Source organism: Corapipo altera, unplaced genomic scaffold, assembly GCF_003945725.1.
Source record: "Corapipo altera isolate COAL_440 unplaced genomic scaffold, ASM394572v1 78, whole genome shotgun sequence".
Lineage (NCBI taxonomy): Eukaryota > Metazoa > Chordata > Aves > Passeriformes > Pipridae > Corapipo > Corapipo altera.
In genome coordinates this window covers 1,220,011-1,235,933 of record NW_020884904.1, presented here as the reverse complement: position 1 = coordinate 1,235,933, position 15,923 = coordinate 1,220,011, and the positions used below count along the sequence as shown (strand labels likewise).

General features: G+C 42.3%; 1 protein-coding gene across 7 annotated transcripts in view; it reads left to right on the top strand.

The window, feature by feature from the left end:
• ARNTL (aryl hydrocarbon receptor nuclear translocator like) overlaps positions 1-15,923 on the top strand; it is a 51,710-nt gene that overhangs the window by 32,054 nt on the left and 3,733 nt on the right. For 4 of the 7 annotated variants that reach the window (XM_027651372.1, XM_027651370.1, XM_027651366.1 and 1 more), the window contains 9 exons: positions 1,335-1,414; positions 2,418-2,510; positions 3,505-3,622; positions 5,794-5,943; positions 7,698-7,944; positions 12,197-12,303; positions 12,651-12,801; positions 13,412-13,500; positions 15,349-15,457. In XM_027651372.1, coding sequence (XP_027507173.1) covers positions 1,335-1,414; positions 2,418-2,510; positions 3,505-3,622; positions 5,794-5,943; positions 7,698-7,944; positions 12,197-12,303; positions 12,651-12,801; positions 13,412-13,500; positions 15,349-15,457 — 1,144 coding nt within the window. The remainder of the gene's footprint in view (positions 1-1,334; positions 1,415-2,417; positions 2,511-3,504; positions 3,623-5,793; positions 5,944-7,697; positions 7,945-12,196; positions 12,304-12,650; positions 12,802-13,411; positions 13,501-15,348; positions 15,458-15,923) is intronic. The other 3 variants (XM_027651373.1, XM_027651371.1, XM_027651369.1) reach the window with 1 other exon arrangement.

The window sequence follows — 15,923 nt, the reverse complement described above, 5'->3', positions numbered from 1 at the left end:
GTCAGTACATTTTGGGAGGACGTCTCCCCTTTTCTTAGCATTTGACGCTGGGTGTTCGTTTATAGCTTACTAGTGCATGGTCCAATATATACCCTGATCTGACTGGGAAAATTTGGGATGAGGAAAGAATAGTTTTCCATCGTCTGACCTAGTGATCCTTGTCACCAGGTCCCACAGCACCAAGGCAGCTGAGGAAGGTGAGGAGAGGGAACAAAGGGCTTAACAACTGGCAGTGCACAGTTGGTTCGAAGCTCTAAGCAGGCAATGTGCAAACCTGGTCAGATAGAGAGGCTGGATTTTAGGTGTAAGCAATATTCCTCCTGGACTCCTAAGGTTTTGTGTTCATACCTTTAGCTCTGTGTGAAAGAGTTGGAGAGCACTTTGAAAATTCAGTTTTAGTCTTCAGAATTCTAGTCTTCTGAAACCAGTTTCCATTGCAAGCACCTGAAAGGGAAACACGCAGGTTTGGAAGAGTTGGGGGTGCTGCAAATCTCTGTGTGTCCTAAAGCTTCATATCAGAGTGAGTCAGTGCTTGGGCACAACTGGTGATGATGTTGAAAGCTTAAGCCTTCAGGAAATACGTCGCTGAGAAAAGATATGGATGCAGCTAATCTAAAAAAAAAAGAGCCACTGTTCTCATTTTTAGGAGAGCCGGTGTCTTCCATCTTTATCCTGATGTTTTTGAAAGGTTTAACTTTTCTGCCACTGTCATTTAATTAGGTTAATACTCCATAACACTTCAGTGGTTACTGGTTTGACTCTCTCTTGCCTTTAGGAAGGGAATAGAATGAAAAGAATTACTCTTCAATAAATAGCTGCCTCATTTGTTGCCAATTTTGGGGTTTTGGCATTGTGAGATGATGTCATTGTAATGCTGTTTTTGTCTTTGATGTGGAATGAGAGAACTGATTTGTAAGTTCCCAAGTGACAGTTTGTTTACGTGAGCTTGTCATGTTTTACTAAGTTATAAGGAGAAGAAATAGTTTGAATGTTTTTATTCTTTAATCTCTTATTTTTAATTTCTGAGACTAGACCATAAATCAAGGACAGGATTTGGGTTAAAAAATATGTCAAGGAATACTTTTGTATCTCAGAAGGCATTTAATTTGCATTACTAGATAATGCAGCATTTGTGTTATAGCAAAAAAGCTTCATCCTCTTTTAAGTTAATACCAACAGAGCTTATGTTGATAGTAAAATAAAACCAAAAAGTAATTTTCATTTTACAGAACATCTGCAATGAACAACAGTCTAAAAAGGAGCCAAAGGAAAAGTGCTCATTAAAATGTGTATTGTTAAGTTGGTGGTAAGGGAATTGTTTTTGTTTTCTTTAGGTGCTACAAACCCATATACAGAAGCAAACTATAAGCCTGCTTTTCTATCAGATGATGAATTAAAACATCTTATTCTCAGGGTATGTTTCAACTTTTAATTAAGAGATATTAATGGCTGCGAATATGACTCTCCCAAAGCACAACACCAGTATTTTAATGCCTTGTATCTCAGCTTAAAAATGCTTTGATTATGGAGGATAATTAAAAAAATCTGCTGACTGCTTCATAGAGCCAATGAGTTTAACGATGACTGACATTTCTTAATTTAAGCAGAAAGACTAAAGAGGGAGATTTGAAGAAACTGATATTTTGATGGTAACCATCAGAATCTTCAGTTATTTCATGAAACGAACCAAAATTATATAAATTGTGTTCCTGCAGACTTTCTGCCACGGGCTCCTTTGCCATGATTTTCAGTGTACAGCGATACAAGGAACACCCTTTTTTGAGGTCACTGATGTAACATGACTTAGTGTGTTTGGCTGCTTGCTGTAAACTTGGCTTACAGGGGATATCTCAGTTGTCAGTGGCTGAGCTCTTCCTGTAGCTTGTGTAACTGATGGAGCACTGCAGTGGCCAGATCAGCATGTGCAGAATTAATTTCTACAACACTGTGTCTCCAAGGCTGTAAAACTGGGGCCTGTTCCTGCGTGCTTGTGTGTGGCTGAAAAAGAGTACTTTGGAAATGGGAATCAGTTGCCTACAGGCACAGAAATAAATATCCAGGTTATGTGTGGTTTCTAAAAGAGGAACTACGGAGTAAATACAGTTTAAATAATATTTTAATTTGAAGGCATTATTAAACATAATCATAATATTATTGGGCAAGACACGAGTTCTTTCTTCTCCTAGAAGTTATTTTACATCCTGGGCACGATGCCCAGAATGATGCCAAAAATGTTTGCAGATGCAAAAAAAACCCTATTGTAATTTCACATTTTGCCTGTTGACTCAGTTATCTCTAAATGTTAAGACAGCTCTCCTAGTGTAGAAATTCTACTCTATACATAGCGTTTTTAAAGGTTATAATGTTGCAATGAGGAAGTGTAACTTAATATTTGACTTTTTTTTTTTTTTAATTAGGCAGCAGATGGATTTCTTTTTGTTGTGGGCTGTGACAGAGGAAAGATACTGTTTGTTTCAGAATCCGTTTTCAAGATCCTCAACTATAGCCAGGTATTCTTTTCCTGTTTAAGTAATGTTAGGTCTTAAAAGATTTGAGAGCTTTTTTAATGGTTATGCTTTTGTATGGGAGGCAGGTTTGTGAATAGTCTGCCTTGAAAGCTGAGAGGTGTTGCAAAGAGAGAGCTTTTCCCTGCCATGTCATTAGAGACGATTGCTTCTGGTTTCCATTCAAACTGAGGAGGTGAAAGGGAACTAACTTTAATTCCCTGATTGATGCATTCTGATCAGGGATTTACCCTCAGGCTTGCAAAAGCATTATGTAATAAGCAAATACTGAAAAATCAGTCTGGGGTTCTTCCAATCGCTTCACGTAGATTTTTTGACTTAGTTTTCTTTCTGTCTGCTCTGGTTCTGCTTGCATCCTTACTGGTGGAAACTGGGAAGCAATTATACCAAAGGCAGGTTTTTAATATATACTCAGTGTAAGGCTTAACTTGGACCATATATTGTGTAAATCATCTTCATAAATCATCTTCATCATTCTTTCTGTCATCTGCACTCCTTACCAAATTTAAAACCTGTATTAGCTTCAGAAGTTTTCCTTAGCCAGCCCTTAGTCAGGTATGTACTAAATACCTATTCATAGGTAAATATTGAAGAAGAATATTTGCAACTATAATTTTTTTTTCCTTCAGATGTGCGGTGTATAAAGTGAGACTGAGGAGAAATTTGGTGGTGGTGGATTGAACATGCCAGTTCTGCAAAACTCTTGCTAAAAATGATGACATAAATTGCTGTGTAGTGTAGTCATAATGTAGATATACAGAGAAAACATACCTTCCATTAAATCATAGAATAGTTTGATTTAGAAGGGATCCCTTAAAGGTCATCCAGTCCCACCCCCGTGCAGTGAGGCTGGATCTTGGATGTTTGGTGTTCCTTGGTTAGACATGTATGTTAAAGGACTGTTCATACTGGATGCTAAAATTGAGAAAATATACTGAACCATTATTTTACTTTTTGACTGAATATTCAATTTCTACAGAATGATTTGATTGGTCAAAGTTTATTTGATTATCTCCATCCTAAAGACATTGCCAAAGTGAAGGAGCAGCTCTCTTCTTCTGACACTGCACCACGGGAAAGGCTCATAGATGCAAAAAGTAAGTGTTTACCACCTTTTGAGAGTGTGCCACATATCCAAATTCACTGCTTCTGAGTATTTGCCTCATGTCAAAAGTGTGGGGGTGTGTGGCTGCTGTCTGGATTTGCTCATGCCAAGGAAGTTTTAGCTGAAAGACAGGAAGAAACAAGAAAAGTAAAAAGAAGTGAAGTATGAAACAGATACCTGAATGTAGAAGCTGTTGGGTTTGGCATGCCCTGCTCTATTGATGCATTGCTTGAACTGCCTTCACCTGTGAGGTGTCCTCTCTTTTTCCAGGCATCAAAGGTTTAACTTTTTCCACTAAAACATGTGAACCATTACTTCTAACCTATCATTCTCAATTTTCAGAATGCACTCAGTATTATTTTGGTAACCCTTAGCTGTCAGCCAAGAGGATTCATTTTAGTTATCTGTTTATTGATTACTTGTGACCACTTCCGTGAATGACCCAACCTTTCTTTTAGAAGGTTTTTAACCTGGTGCTTGGAATCATTTCCTACCATGTCTCTTAGCTCTATTCCACTCTGATATTTTAAAGTAGCTCAGTATCTCTGCTGCTTTTGAGGTGAGTGGGTGTTTAAATCCCTCTCATGACAGGAGTCCGTGTTGCTTAAGTAGAAGGTGGTATCTTAAAACTGCAGATTTCCAGGTCATTAAGTCTCATGCTTGCCAGGAGCAGAAATCTCTAGGATCTCATCTCACAGAAGCCACCAGCTCAACTTCACAAACTGAAGCTGAGAGAGATCATTCCAGGGCAGGGAGGCTGGAGGCTTCAGCAGAATCAACTCAAGTTTTTTCTGGCTCCTGGTTTTATCGGTTGTCAGGCACGTATATATATTTTTTTTGTGTGTGCCTCTGACAAAGTTAGGGCAAAAATAAATACTATGAATTACAGTCTTCCCATCTGCTATGATAGACTGATTGGTAGGATTTCAAGAAGTCATATTGGTGAGGAGTACTAGTATGTATGTGCGTGTTTATTTTTGTGTTGGCACGAGTGACTCAGGCACAGCTTGTACTCTCACCACGGAACAGTAGTTTAGAGTGCATATGGTGCGGGGCAGTTTGACCTCCTAGAGGTCACCTCACTCGATTCTGATTTTTAAGGGAGCCACACTTTCCACTAAAACACTGGAATTGTTGTCTTCCTCCTTGTGTCAAAAGCCTACAGTTTTTGTACACTATTATAGCAGTTTGATTATCCATATCCCCATGTAGAAATGATTGGAGTGGGTAGCAGGCTGTGGAAAAGTTGCTGTGTGGTTAAAATCCTCCATGAGCTCTTGGAGCACTGCTCCTGGGGCTCCAGCTGCATCACTGGCCTTGCTGATCCCTGTGCTCCTGACGCATCCCAGGCGTCTTCCCGAAGCCCTGTTTGTGCCAGCACTCGCTGTTGGCTCCCAGAGTGATGTGTTTTGGTTGTTTCTCCAATCACTTTCCACAGAAAAGAATCTAGGAATCTCCTGCAAGAATATGATAAAGGTCAGGGGTTATTGTTAGGGCATGTCCATATGCAGTTATTTCTGCAAGGCTAGAGAGACTTCTTAATCATAAGTGTAGGTCTTGGGGATTTGCAGTCCCCGTGTAGGTCCCTGCTACCTTTTTTCCTCCTTCCATCAGAACAGTGAAAAAATCTGAAACACACCAGTTGAGATGGACTTGGAATGGCACTGGGGCTCTTCTGCTCTGTACATGCACATTTGCTCTCTGGGTGGGTGTTCTGATAGAAGAGTGCAGTCCAAAGGGTCAGGGTCCTGTTGAGTGGCTGTGTACGGAACACTTCTCTGGTTACAGGGAAATGAACTCTCTTTACTTCTAATGAGTTGATTATTGTTCAGAGAAATCACAACATTTATTACAGGACTTGTATGGATTTGTACAACCTCTTGCACTTAGAACCCCGTGTTCTCCAGCTTTGTGTGTCAGTGTTCTCACAGCAGAAAGTGTAACACAGAGATTGTCACGTTGAAAGGGTCAGTTGAGTCCTGCACAGTCGCTTAAGTGCAAATCTCAAAAATAGGACTTGTGCTCCCGAAGAAGGATTTAAAGGGACTTCTGTGCGAGTCCCAGTGAAGTGGAAACACTGTGTGGTTGGACTGTGTGGTGTAACCATGTGCGTGGTTGACCTTCCCCTGACAAAGACCCTCCCTCACTCCCTGTTTGCTGCAGCCGGACTCCCGGTCAAAACCGACATCACACCCGGGCCGTCGCGGCTGTGCTCGGGAGCAAGAAGGTCCTTCTTCTGCAGGATGAAGTGCAATAGGCCTTCAGTGAAAGTAGAAGACAAGGATTTCCCTTCAACCTGTTCAAAGAAGAAAGGTAACTATTACACATTTTATTACCAAGTGTTTCTTATTAAGATTCTGAACTGTGTCTAGATCTGTTACTTACCCCCCTGCCACCGTCCCAGTGTCTCTTACACACTGTATTAGCATATAAAGACAAATTCTCTGGTGACCCTGCCCATGGCACAGGGGCTTGGAACTGGATGATCTTTAATGTCCCTTCCAACCCAAACCATTCTGTGATTCTCCACTCTGCTTTCTTGGAGTTTTTGCAGGCAGGTGGTGCCAGCAGTTCTGGGGTGGTTGTTGCACCTCCTTCAGGCATCGACCATCTCGCCAATGTCTCCAGCAAAGGGGAGCTGTTCCTTCTTCTATTTCTCTGCTCCATATTTGACAAGTGATATTTGGATGGGTATCCAATTTAAAAAAGAGTTTATTCTGAGTTAATCTGCAGGTTTGGTACATTTTGACCACTGGAAACATGGCATTTCTCCACCAGGAATATCTGGTCATAACTTTATCAGTGTTGGTAATAATCTTTTTCCTATTATTCTAGACATGTTGGAATATATATTTAGCCCAAATTTGACACTTTCTTCTCTGAGTAATTTGGATAATACATTTGATATTAGTTAAAGTGGAAAGACAAACAGCTAGAGAACAGAAGGCAATTTTGGTGCATTGTCTCTGACTGTGGCAGCTGCCCCAAGTACTTCCTGCGAGGTTCGAACACAGCTTCAGCCTTGGATCCTGCTTTTGTGCTAATCCCCAAGGAAGCCAGTTTGTGCAGTTAGACATAAGCCTTTTACCTCCCTATGAAAGTCACCTTCCTTGCAGTTTTCAGGCCTGCTCAGTGCTGAGGGATAGGAATTCCCCTTTTGGATACTGACTGTATTCCTGGCCATTGTGGATCTTCATCCTCACCCCTGTGTACAGCTGTCCCCGGTACACCCCAAACAGGGAATGTTCTGCCAAACATATTGTTCCTGGGTTTTGTAGGAGTTGAGAGGCCTCTTATTTATTAATCTACTAATTTCCTCAAACAATCCTTTAGATTATTTCCAAATAATACAATGTGATGCAATTTCTGCTCCAAGATTATCAAAAGCAACCTTGGTCTGAGCTATTTTGTGTTTCAGCATAAACAAGGCTTTTGCCAAGATAAATTGTTTATTGGATTATCTCAGATTAGCTTCATTAAAGCGGGAGTGCAGGAAAATCCCCTGGAATCCCAGAATCGTTAAGGTTGGAAGAGATCTCCAAGATCTAGTCCAAGCTTTGGCCAAACAGCACTGTGTCAACTAAAGCATGGCACTAAGAGCCAAGTCGAGTCATTTCTTGAACACCTCCAGAGGTGGTGACTCGACCACCTCCCTGGGCAGCCTGTTCCAATGCCTGACAACCCTTTTGGTGAAGAAATTCCTCGTGATGTCCAGCCTGAACCTCCCCTGGTGCAGCTTGAGGCCATTTCCCCTCGACCTGTCACTGGTTGCCTGGGAGAGGAGGCCAAACCCCACCTCACCACAGCCTCCTTTCGGGGAGTTGTGAAGAGTGACAAGGTCACCCCTGAGCCTCCTCTTCTCCAGGCTGAACACCCCCAGCTCCCTCAGCCCCACCTTAATGAACAGTATCCCAAATTTCCTGGGTCAGAGAGGAGATGCATTCTTAGCAGAACTCAGCTGAAGTTCTCCAAAGCTGTACCCACGACCTAACTGCTTTTTTGGGTTTTGTTGGTTTGTTTTTTTGTTTCGTTTTGGTTTTTTTTTTTCTCTCTCTCTCTTTTCACAGCAGACCGCAAAAGCTTTTGCACTATTCATAGCACAGGATATTTAAAAAGCTGGCCTCCAACAAAGATGGGACTGGATGAGGATAACGAGCCCGATAACGAGGGCTGTAATTTGAGCTGCCTTGTTGCCATTGGGAGGCTCCATCCCCATGTGGTGCCACAGCCGGTGAACGGCGAGATCCGGGTGAAACCTACGGAATACGTGTCCCGACACGCCATAGATGGGAAATTCGTTTTTGTAGATCAGAGGTGAGGAGACTTGGAGCAACTTCCACGATAAGTCACTGCCCAACACTGCCTCACTCACAGCTTTACTTACAGCACTGTCAGTGCTGTTGAAAAAAAACCAAATTACTCTCCTTTTCAGCTTTTTGCCAGATCCTGGCTGCAAGTGGTTCTGAGTTTTGAGACAGAGCTTAAAGCTATTACTATGCATGTATTCAGTATTACTGATGAAATAAAAAAAACCCCAAACCTTCCAAAAATATTACCTACTAGGCAGAATAATCCCAGGATCATTTCTGCCAATTTGTTAATGGGGATATGTATATGTGTAATCCTCAGAAGAACGTGTTTTGAAACTGGACCCTAATTACTACCTCTTCGTTATTTGAAACCTTTTGCAAACACAATTAAGTTATTGCACAGATTGCATTAGGCTTTGATAGCATGGACATTTATTTAACTGTTTCCTTGGGCACATTCAGCTGAATTCATACTTCTCTGTGTGTTCTTTTGTGTTTCTAAGAAGGAAAGCTTTTCCTAAGGTTTATTTCTTGGAAAAGGCTTGAGAACTTGTGCCAGTGTGGTATCTGCTTTCAAACATCCATTTATTATCTGAAAGGTTAATTCCCTTGCAGAAGAAACAGCTTGACTTTTCTGAAGTACCAAACACACATGACCTGAGTCTTCCTTCAAAATAACTGGCATTACCAAGGGAAAAATGTGAAGGGAAAGGAGGTTGAAGGATGTTAATGGAGAGGTTACACTGGGTTGATTGGAGAGGGCTGGGTTGGTTCCCTTCCTTGTCAAGAGGGATTGAGAATGCCCAGATGAGGCTGTTCCAGGTTGCCTGTGGTTTTGACTCAGTTGCTTGTAACATAGAAAAGCCCAGACTCCAAACTCTGGCAGATCTACCTGCTGGAATTGGTTTCGGGGGTGTGGGTGTCAGCTGGTTTTTTTGGGGTTTTTTTGTGAACTTTGAGAGGAAATAGAGCTGATAGTCATGAGAGGAAGTGCAGTAAGGAGAATCTTTTTTTTTTTTTTTTGATGTTATCTCTCTGGGTTGGGGTGGTTGGGTTTTGTGGGTTTTGGTTGTGGTTTTTTTGGGTCTTTTTGTTTTTTAATTTGATAGAAAGCCTTTTAAAATACCAGGTCTCGAGTGTTCAGAGCTGATGCTCACTCTGGGAGCTTTGGGAGCATTCTTAACCTTTCTATCATGCCAAAGGATGGTAGCTTGTGAACGAGTTTTTTGTTTTCAAAAAATCAGACACATTCCCCTGACGGATAGTTTTGAAGTATTTCTGAAATAATGAGACTCAGAAAATGTCAACCCATTGGATTTAAACACATATGCTCTTATTTGTTTTCCAGCTGTTGTTTGCAGTCCTTGGACTGTGTATGCTACTTCAAAGGACTCTTTGAAAGGGAATTTTTTTTTTAGAAGAAGGCCTCATCTCTAGGCCTAAATTTGCCATCCTATGATCCCTCCTTCCACTGGAGAATATTTAGGCATCTGTGAAAGTTTAAAACAATTTATTTCCGTGTCAGGTTTTTTTTGTTCGTATAGACTTGCCCTGTTCCTCTGTCATTTGTCCAAGGGAATTCAGGAAAGAAACACTTCTTAAACTCCCTGTGACCCTAACTTTTTGTCCTTATGGATTGTCCCTGGAGAAGCACTGCTATGGATTAGCTACCAACTACCACAGCCAGGGAACTGTTCAACAGTTCACTGTCGAAATGGCAGCTGCACTGAAGAGTTTTAAAGAGAATCATCTTCCTTCTTATTTATTAATTATTTTGAAGTTATCTGGATGGTGAATTTGGAAGTAAAATTAAGTTTATTATCTATGTGATGCTGATGGCATCACATACAGCTTCAGAATTCAGAGCTGCCTTCTTAAGTCAGAGAAGTGAGCTCAGGAAAAAAGTTAATAGAGGATGAAATTCAAGAAGGACATGAACAGTTTTCTTCCTTGCATAGTAGAACATGGTCAGATATTGAATTCACTAAGTCTGTTGAGATCTGCTGTGATTTGGTGCCTCTTCTCCTTTCCAAAACACCTGTTTATCCTGCTATGGAAAGGTTTGACAAGTTGGTTGCTGGTGCCCATCTGTGTCAGGTGTCCCATCACTGCACTGCTGTTAAAAGGCTTGGTTACTAAAGCTCTTGGAAAAATACTGGAATAAGGTTGACCTGCTTCCTAGCTCTTCCACTTTAAAGGAAGACTCTGTGTTTTGCTGCTTTGTGGTTCTCCACCCACTCTGAGATAATTCATCAAAGCTGCCTTGGAGCTGTCAGCAGTTTGAGTGTCCTGGGATAAGGCTCACCAGACAAAAGCCAGTTTGAGTACTTGTAATGCTTCCTTCTCCAAGGCTGAGGTCTCAGAGCTCCCTGAAGGAGAACTTGGGGTGTAAGGTACCTGATTGCTGCTGAATGCTCTTGGTGTGTCTGAGAACAGGCAAAATGCCCTGCATTTAAATACTATGGATTTTGTGCTTCAGGGTTTTTTCCTTCTGTTCTTATTCATGGTTATTTATATGTACTAATTTCTACATTTTATGTTATTTAATTTGGACGTTTTGGAGGTTGCAGAAGAGGTGATTATCTGTCTAGGTTAGTTCCTTATTGCCTTTCATATTTAATTTGCATTGGATTGTGACTCTTATTCTAGTTTTTCCAAAGAACTGTCATTTCTCCTTCAGTAATTGTCTTCTAAGAAAGGTACAAAATCCAAGTTCACTTTAGTTCAGTAGTTTTGTTTGCTCTTTGTTCTTCTAGAGAGGGTCTCACTCTGAAATCATTCAGCTGTGTTACTTTCTGTTCTGATGTCCTTGAGCAGGTTCACGGGGGCTCCTGCAGATTTGATTCTCACCGTGTTCTCTGCCTTCTACGTTAAATGGTGCATGATTTGAGGTCTGCCTGGATGGCTTGCCCTGCTTTGTTCCCTTCTCAGCTGTTTCTTCCTGCACCAGGAAGTTTTAGAATGATTTCCCTGGGTGGGGGCTGTGTTCTGTGCACCACGGTGGCAGCAATGTCCTGTCTCTCCTCAGATGCCCTCCAAATCCCTTCAGCATTGCACAGATTGCTGTTTACAGTGTCTGCTGGGGGCGAGTGGGCACGACCCTAATGTATGGGAGGACAGCAATTCCCACTGCTCCCCCCAGCTGTTATTTTTCCTGTTGGTCTTCTGGGCTAGATGAGTTATCCTGGGGAAGTTGTTACAGCTCCTAAACCATTAACAACTCAAGGAATAGCTCTGCTTTAGCACACAGGTCTCTGGGGTGTTCAGCATGTGCTGCAGCTGCTTCCTTGTGGGAATGACCCTTCCACAGTGTTGGGCTGTGGTTCAGCTCATTGTCACTCACCTGCACTGTTGCTTTGCCTGTTCATCTTGAACTTAGTTTCAAGCTTGGGTTCCCAAGTTCATGCACAAACTCTTCCTGGTTTCTTGAGATGTCCTCCAGCCTCGCCAGCAGCTCCTAATTGAGAGTCTCTTTGAGAGTCAGACCAAGAATCCAGGTCTTTCCCATGTTGTGGATTGCAGGTTTATATTGTCCTAAAACTTCCTGATGAGGAGGAAAATGGGTTGTCTCTGTGGCTGATGTTTCTGATGAAACAAAAAGGTGGTTTATTTGCTGTGTGCTGCTGTCTGATTTCAGAGACACAGAGTGGGTCTCAGTGCTTATCCAGGAAAATCCTATTTGTTCACCTTTCTGGTTTGTGGATCTGGGTGCAGAGTTTGGTGGAGCCTTGTTTTGTCCCACTCTTAAGGCTTGTGACTTGAGGGGAGAAAATGCTCCTGAAACACGTGTTGTGCAGTAATTTGGGATCTGTGCAGCAGCACCACAGGTATGCAAAGGAGCACAGCAGTTCTTCAAACCTTTGAAGCCTGTTTTTCAATGGCATTTTATGCAGAAAGCTGTGTATTATCTCGTGGCTGCTACAAGGCAGCTTTTTTCAGGTTTAAATTCTCAAAATCACACTGTTATCTTCAAAGGCATTTAGAAAGCCTTAGATCCCCTCTGGTGGTGGTAAGGTCAGACATAATATCTGAGGGCTGCTGGTATTATATATGCTTTTTTAATTACCTGAGAATTAAAAATAGTGTTCTTAAGGAATTTTTGAACCTTCTAAGCTGAAAATTCCTTTCCGCATTACTTGGGCCTTACCTAGCTCCAGCGTGGAGCTTTAGTAATCTGTGACTAATACTTCAACTTGAAACCATTTATTTATTTTTTCTTTTTCTCTTTGTTTTCTTCCTCTCCCTCCCTTCCCCAGGGCAACAGCCATTCTGGCATACTTACCCCAGGAACTTCTAGGTACTTCGTGTTATGAATATTTTCATCAAGATGATATAGCACACCTTGCAGAATGTCATAGACAAGGTATGATTATTAATAACTCAGTAATCTTGTTAAAAATATTGGGACACATTGTGTGTTTTAAGTGGTGTGTTAAGAAACCCAAACAAACTTGAAAAGATTTGGGGTTTGCTGTTTGCAGATGCTTTAGTCAGGAACACTGGATGTGCCTAACACTGTGATTATCCTGGACTTGCATGGATTTGTAGTGGATGTCTGAGGTTCAGGATGGCTAAGGGGGGCTGACTGCACAGGAACAGCATTTTTCTTCAGGGGTGAAGGGAGGAATTAACCGAGTTTTCCCTGAAAAGAGCTCTGCTGTGTGGTCATTGTGCCCATTTGACACAAAGTTGCTTTTTGCCCCTCTTCAGTTTTGCAGACGAGAGAAAAAATTACAACCAACTGCTACAAGTTTAAAATAAAAGATGGCTCTTTTATTACGTTGCGGAGTCGCTGGTTCAGTTTCATGAACCCTTGGACCAAAGAAGTAGAATACATTGTCTCAACAAACACAGTCGTTTCGTAAGTATTTTCCTCTCAGCACGTGCCTGTAAATGCCCATTGCTTTGCCCTTTCCTCAGGTGGGAGTTGACCTAAATATGTGCACATCTTCCATATGACAATAGGTGTCTTCTCCAGATAACACCCTGGGGAGAGGGGAATAAGTTCAGCAATTGCAGTAATTTGTGTTTGTTAAAGCCTGCAAAAACTATAAATATTTTCTTTCTTTGGGAAAACCTGGGATTCAATCTTTGTAGGGACTTACAGGACATGCATTTCTTTGCTTTGGTTGGTGCTGCCTCCCCTTCTCTTTTTTTCTTGAGGATTCTGTGCAGAGCAGTGACTTGGCAGCAGAATAACTGCTGTAGAGGAATTCTCTGTGAGAGAGGCTGTTGGGGCCCTGCCTTGCACACTTTAAGGTTTATTTCTGTTGTTTATGCAGCCCTGGTGTCAGTCACAGGTGCTGCTCTCACGGAGGTGACACTGACTCACAAACTACTCCAGCCCTGAAGCATTCCATTCTGAAACTTTTGGCATTATGACTGTTTTGTTTTTTTTTTTTAATCACTGGTAGGGTTTTTTACCTGTTGGGTTTTCTATCACTGATCCTTCTGATTCTTGCAACCCACAGCACCACTGTACTGGAGAGCGGGGACGCAGCCTTTCCACAGCTCGCGGCGTCTCCACACAGCATGGACAGTGTGCTCCAGGCTGGAGAAGGTAACTCCTGTGCTCAGGAAATTATTGGCAACCGTGCCTTGGGAGCAGCTCATCCTGCGTGCACAAATTTGCTGCACTGAGAATTTTGTTAATATCCTGAGGAAAATTTAGTTTTAGGGCAAAAACGTGCGAATGCAGTTCTTGCCCTGTTGAACATAAATGTCAGCTTTGGGTATGAGCTGGTCAAAGAGAAGTGAATCAGGGAAAAGAAGTATAAACAGAGCTGGAGGAGGAAAGTTTGCCTTCATGGATGGTGCCATCTGCACATGACCCAGGAGTGACATCAAGGTCTGTGGTCAGTGCACACAAATCCTCAGAAGCTTAAACACAGTCTGGACCTTAAACACAGTCTGGACCTTAAACACAGTCTGGACCTTAAACACAGTCTGGCCATTTGGCTTATTGTCCCTCACCTGCCCTTGGTTTGGCTTTTTGTCATGACATGAGCACTGACCCCTGGTCGTCATCACAGGCTGGTTACGAGTGGTGCAGATCACCAAACCATCTCATCACGGGGGGTGCAGACCAATGCAGAGCAGAGCCTGGTTTAATGAAGTGCCTGAAGCAGGGTGGAAGTGAGGCAGGATAGAAGGATGCAGTGACAGCCCATGGATGGAAGATCCCCATGAAACGTGGTGATAAGACTGAGATTCTTTGCAAAGAGTAGGGAACTGTTGTTTTTGGAGATCCTGTTCACTAAATACTACATCTATCAGCTGTGGGTGTTGCACATGTCTGGAACTACTCCCTGAGTTGTACACAGCACACCCAGAGCAGTGCAAGCCTTGATTAAAGCTGGGCTTTCCATTGATCTCTGCTCTGAACAGAGGGATTCAGAGGGTGACTCTGGAGCAGGAAGGGAGGCAGAGCCCAGGACAGTGGCAGTGGTAGGAAGGGAAGGTGCCGTGTAGGCCTGGTGGTTGATAACTGAAGGTGCAGGAACTGCAGCAATGTGGGGTCTGGGCCTTCTGAGGATGGAAAACAAACTGTTCTGTAGTAGGATAAGCTTATTCTTATCACAATTACAGCCTTTGAAAAGAAACCAGATGTGTAGTATAATCATACTGACAGTTCTTGTCCTCAGAAAAGAAGTTTTTAATTGAGTGAAGTTTAATTTCAAGTGGTTCTGGCTCTGCTAAGGATTTATGACCTTTCCAGGTGAACCTTCTCACCTCCTGCTGGGTCTGAGCCATAGATACTGAGGGTTGCTGTTGTTAAATATGCATTTCTAAAAGCCAGCAATTATCCATTATGGATAAGCAATGCTGAGGCTTTTCTTGCCCTTTCAGTGTGATCTTTTCTTTACCTTGGAGAACATTGGGCTCCTTCCTGACAACCCCCTCAAGTGCCATGCAAGTGTCAGATCACATTAAAGGAACAGCTTCCAACTGTTCAGACCTCGCTTTTCCCTCCACCCTTAGATTCTTGCAGGGGGTTTGTTTGTGGTCATCAAGTACCTTGGGCTTGTCCCCTATTGAATGGAACATGCACCAGCAAGTTCTTCCCAGGAAGCACAGAACAAACATGTTTGGAGAAGAGCCTGTTTGGGCACAGAACAGAGCAGGTCTGACAAGCCATTCTGTACCAGCTCTGGACCAGGTGCTTGAAACAAGCAGATCCTGAAAGAGCTGGGATATGTTGTATCCCTGCTGGCACAGAGGGATGTCTGAGACACAGCTCAGTGCAAGCCAGAGCTTTTCATACACTTGAAGGCACACACCAGCTGGTGGAATAGGAAATAAATACAATTCAGAGGGTCCTGAAGCTGGTCAAAGCCTAAATATAAATGCTTTTTTTGGAGAAGGTTTTCATGCTTCTATCTGACCTTTATGTATCTACTCATTTCAGGTGGCCCAAAAAGGACCCACCCTACTGTGCCTGGAATTCCAGGTGGAACAAGAGCAGGAGCAGGTAAAATAGGGAGGATGATTGCTGAAGAAATCATGGAGATTCACAGGTGAGAGTCAGAGGAAAATCATTGTTTGTTTCAATATTGCTCTTAAAGAGGAAATATTCTTCTTTAAGAGGAAATAAAGGAAGTCTTTCTTCAAGCTGAGTAAGGAATGATACAATTGTATTTCATAGACAGCTACAGATACTTATTCAGCATGACTTGAGGCAGTCAAAGCCTGTAGTGAAAGTGTGAAAAAGTTACAGCCTTCCAGCTTACTGCAAAAAAACAGTACTGGAACTTTTTGGTAATGGTGATGATTATCTGTTTACCAGAAACAGTAGTTAAAAAGAACAGCTAACTAGAAATAAATCCTTTCCAGACTGTTCTTCTTCCAGGAAACTTGAGGCTGTGAGTGGCACAACCTCCAAATGCCAAAGCTGATGACCACCTGCCAGAAAAGCAATGTTTGTTTTCGGGTGATCCACTCCCTCAGATGCTTCTGGAGCTGTTGGATGTGCACGTTCAGCTT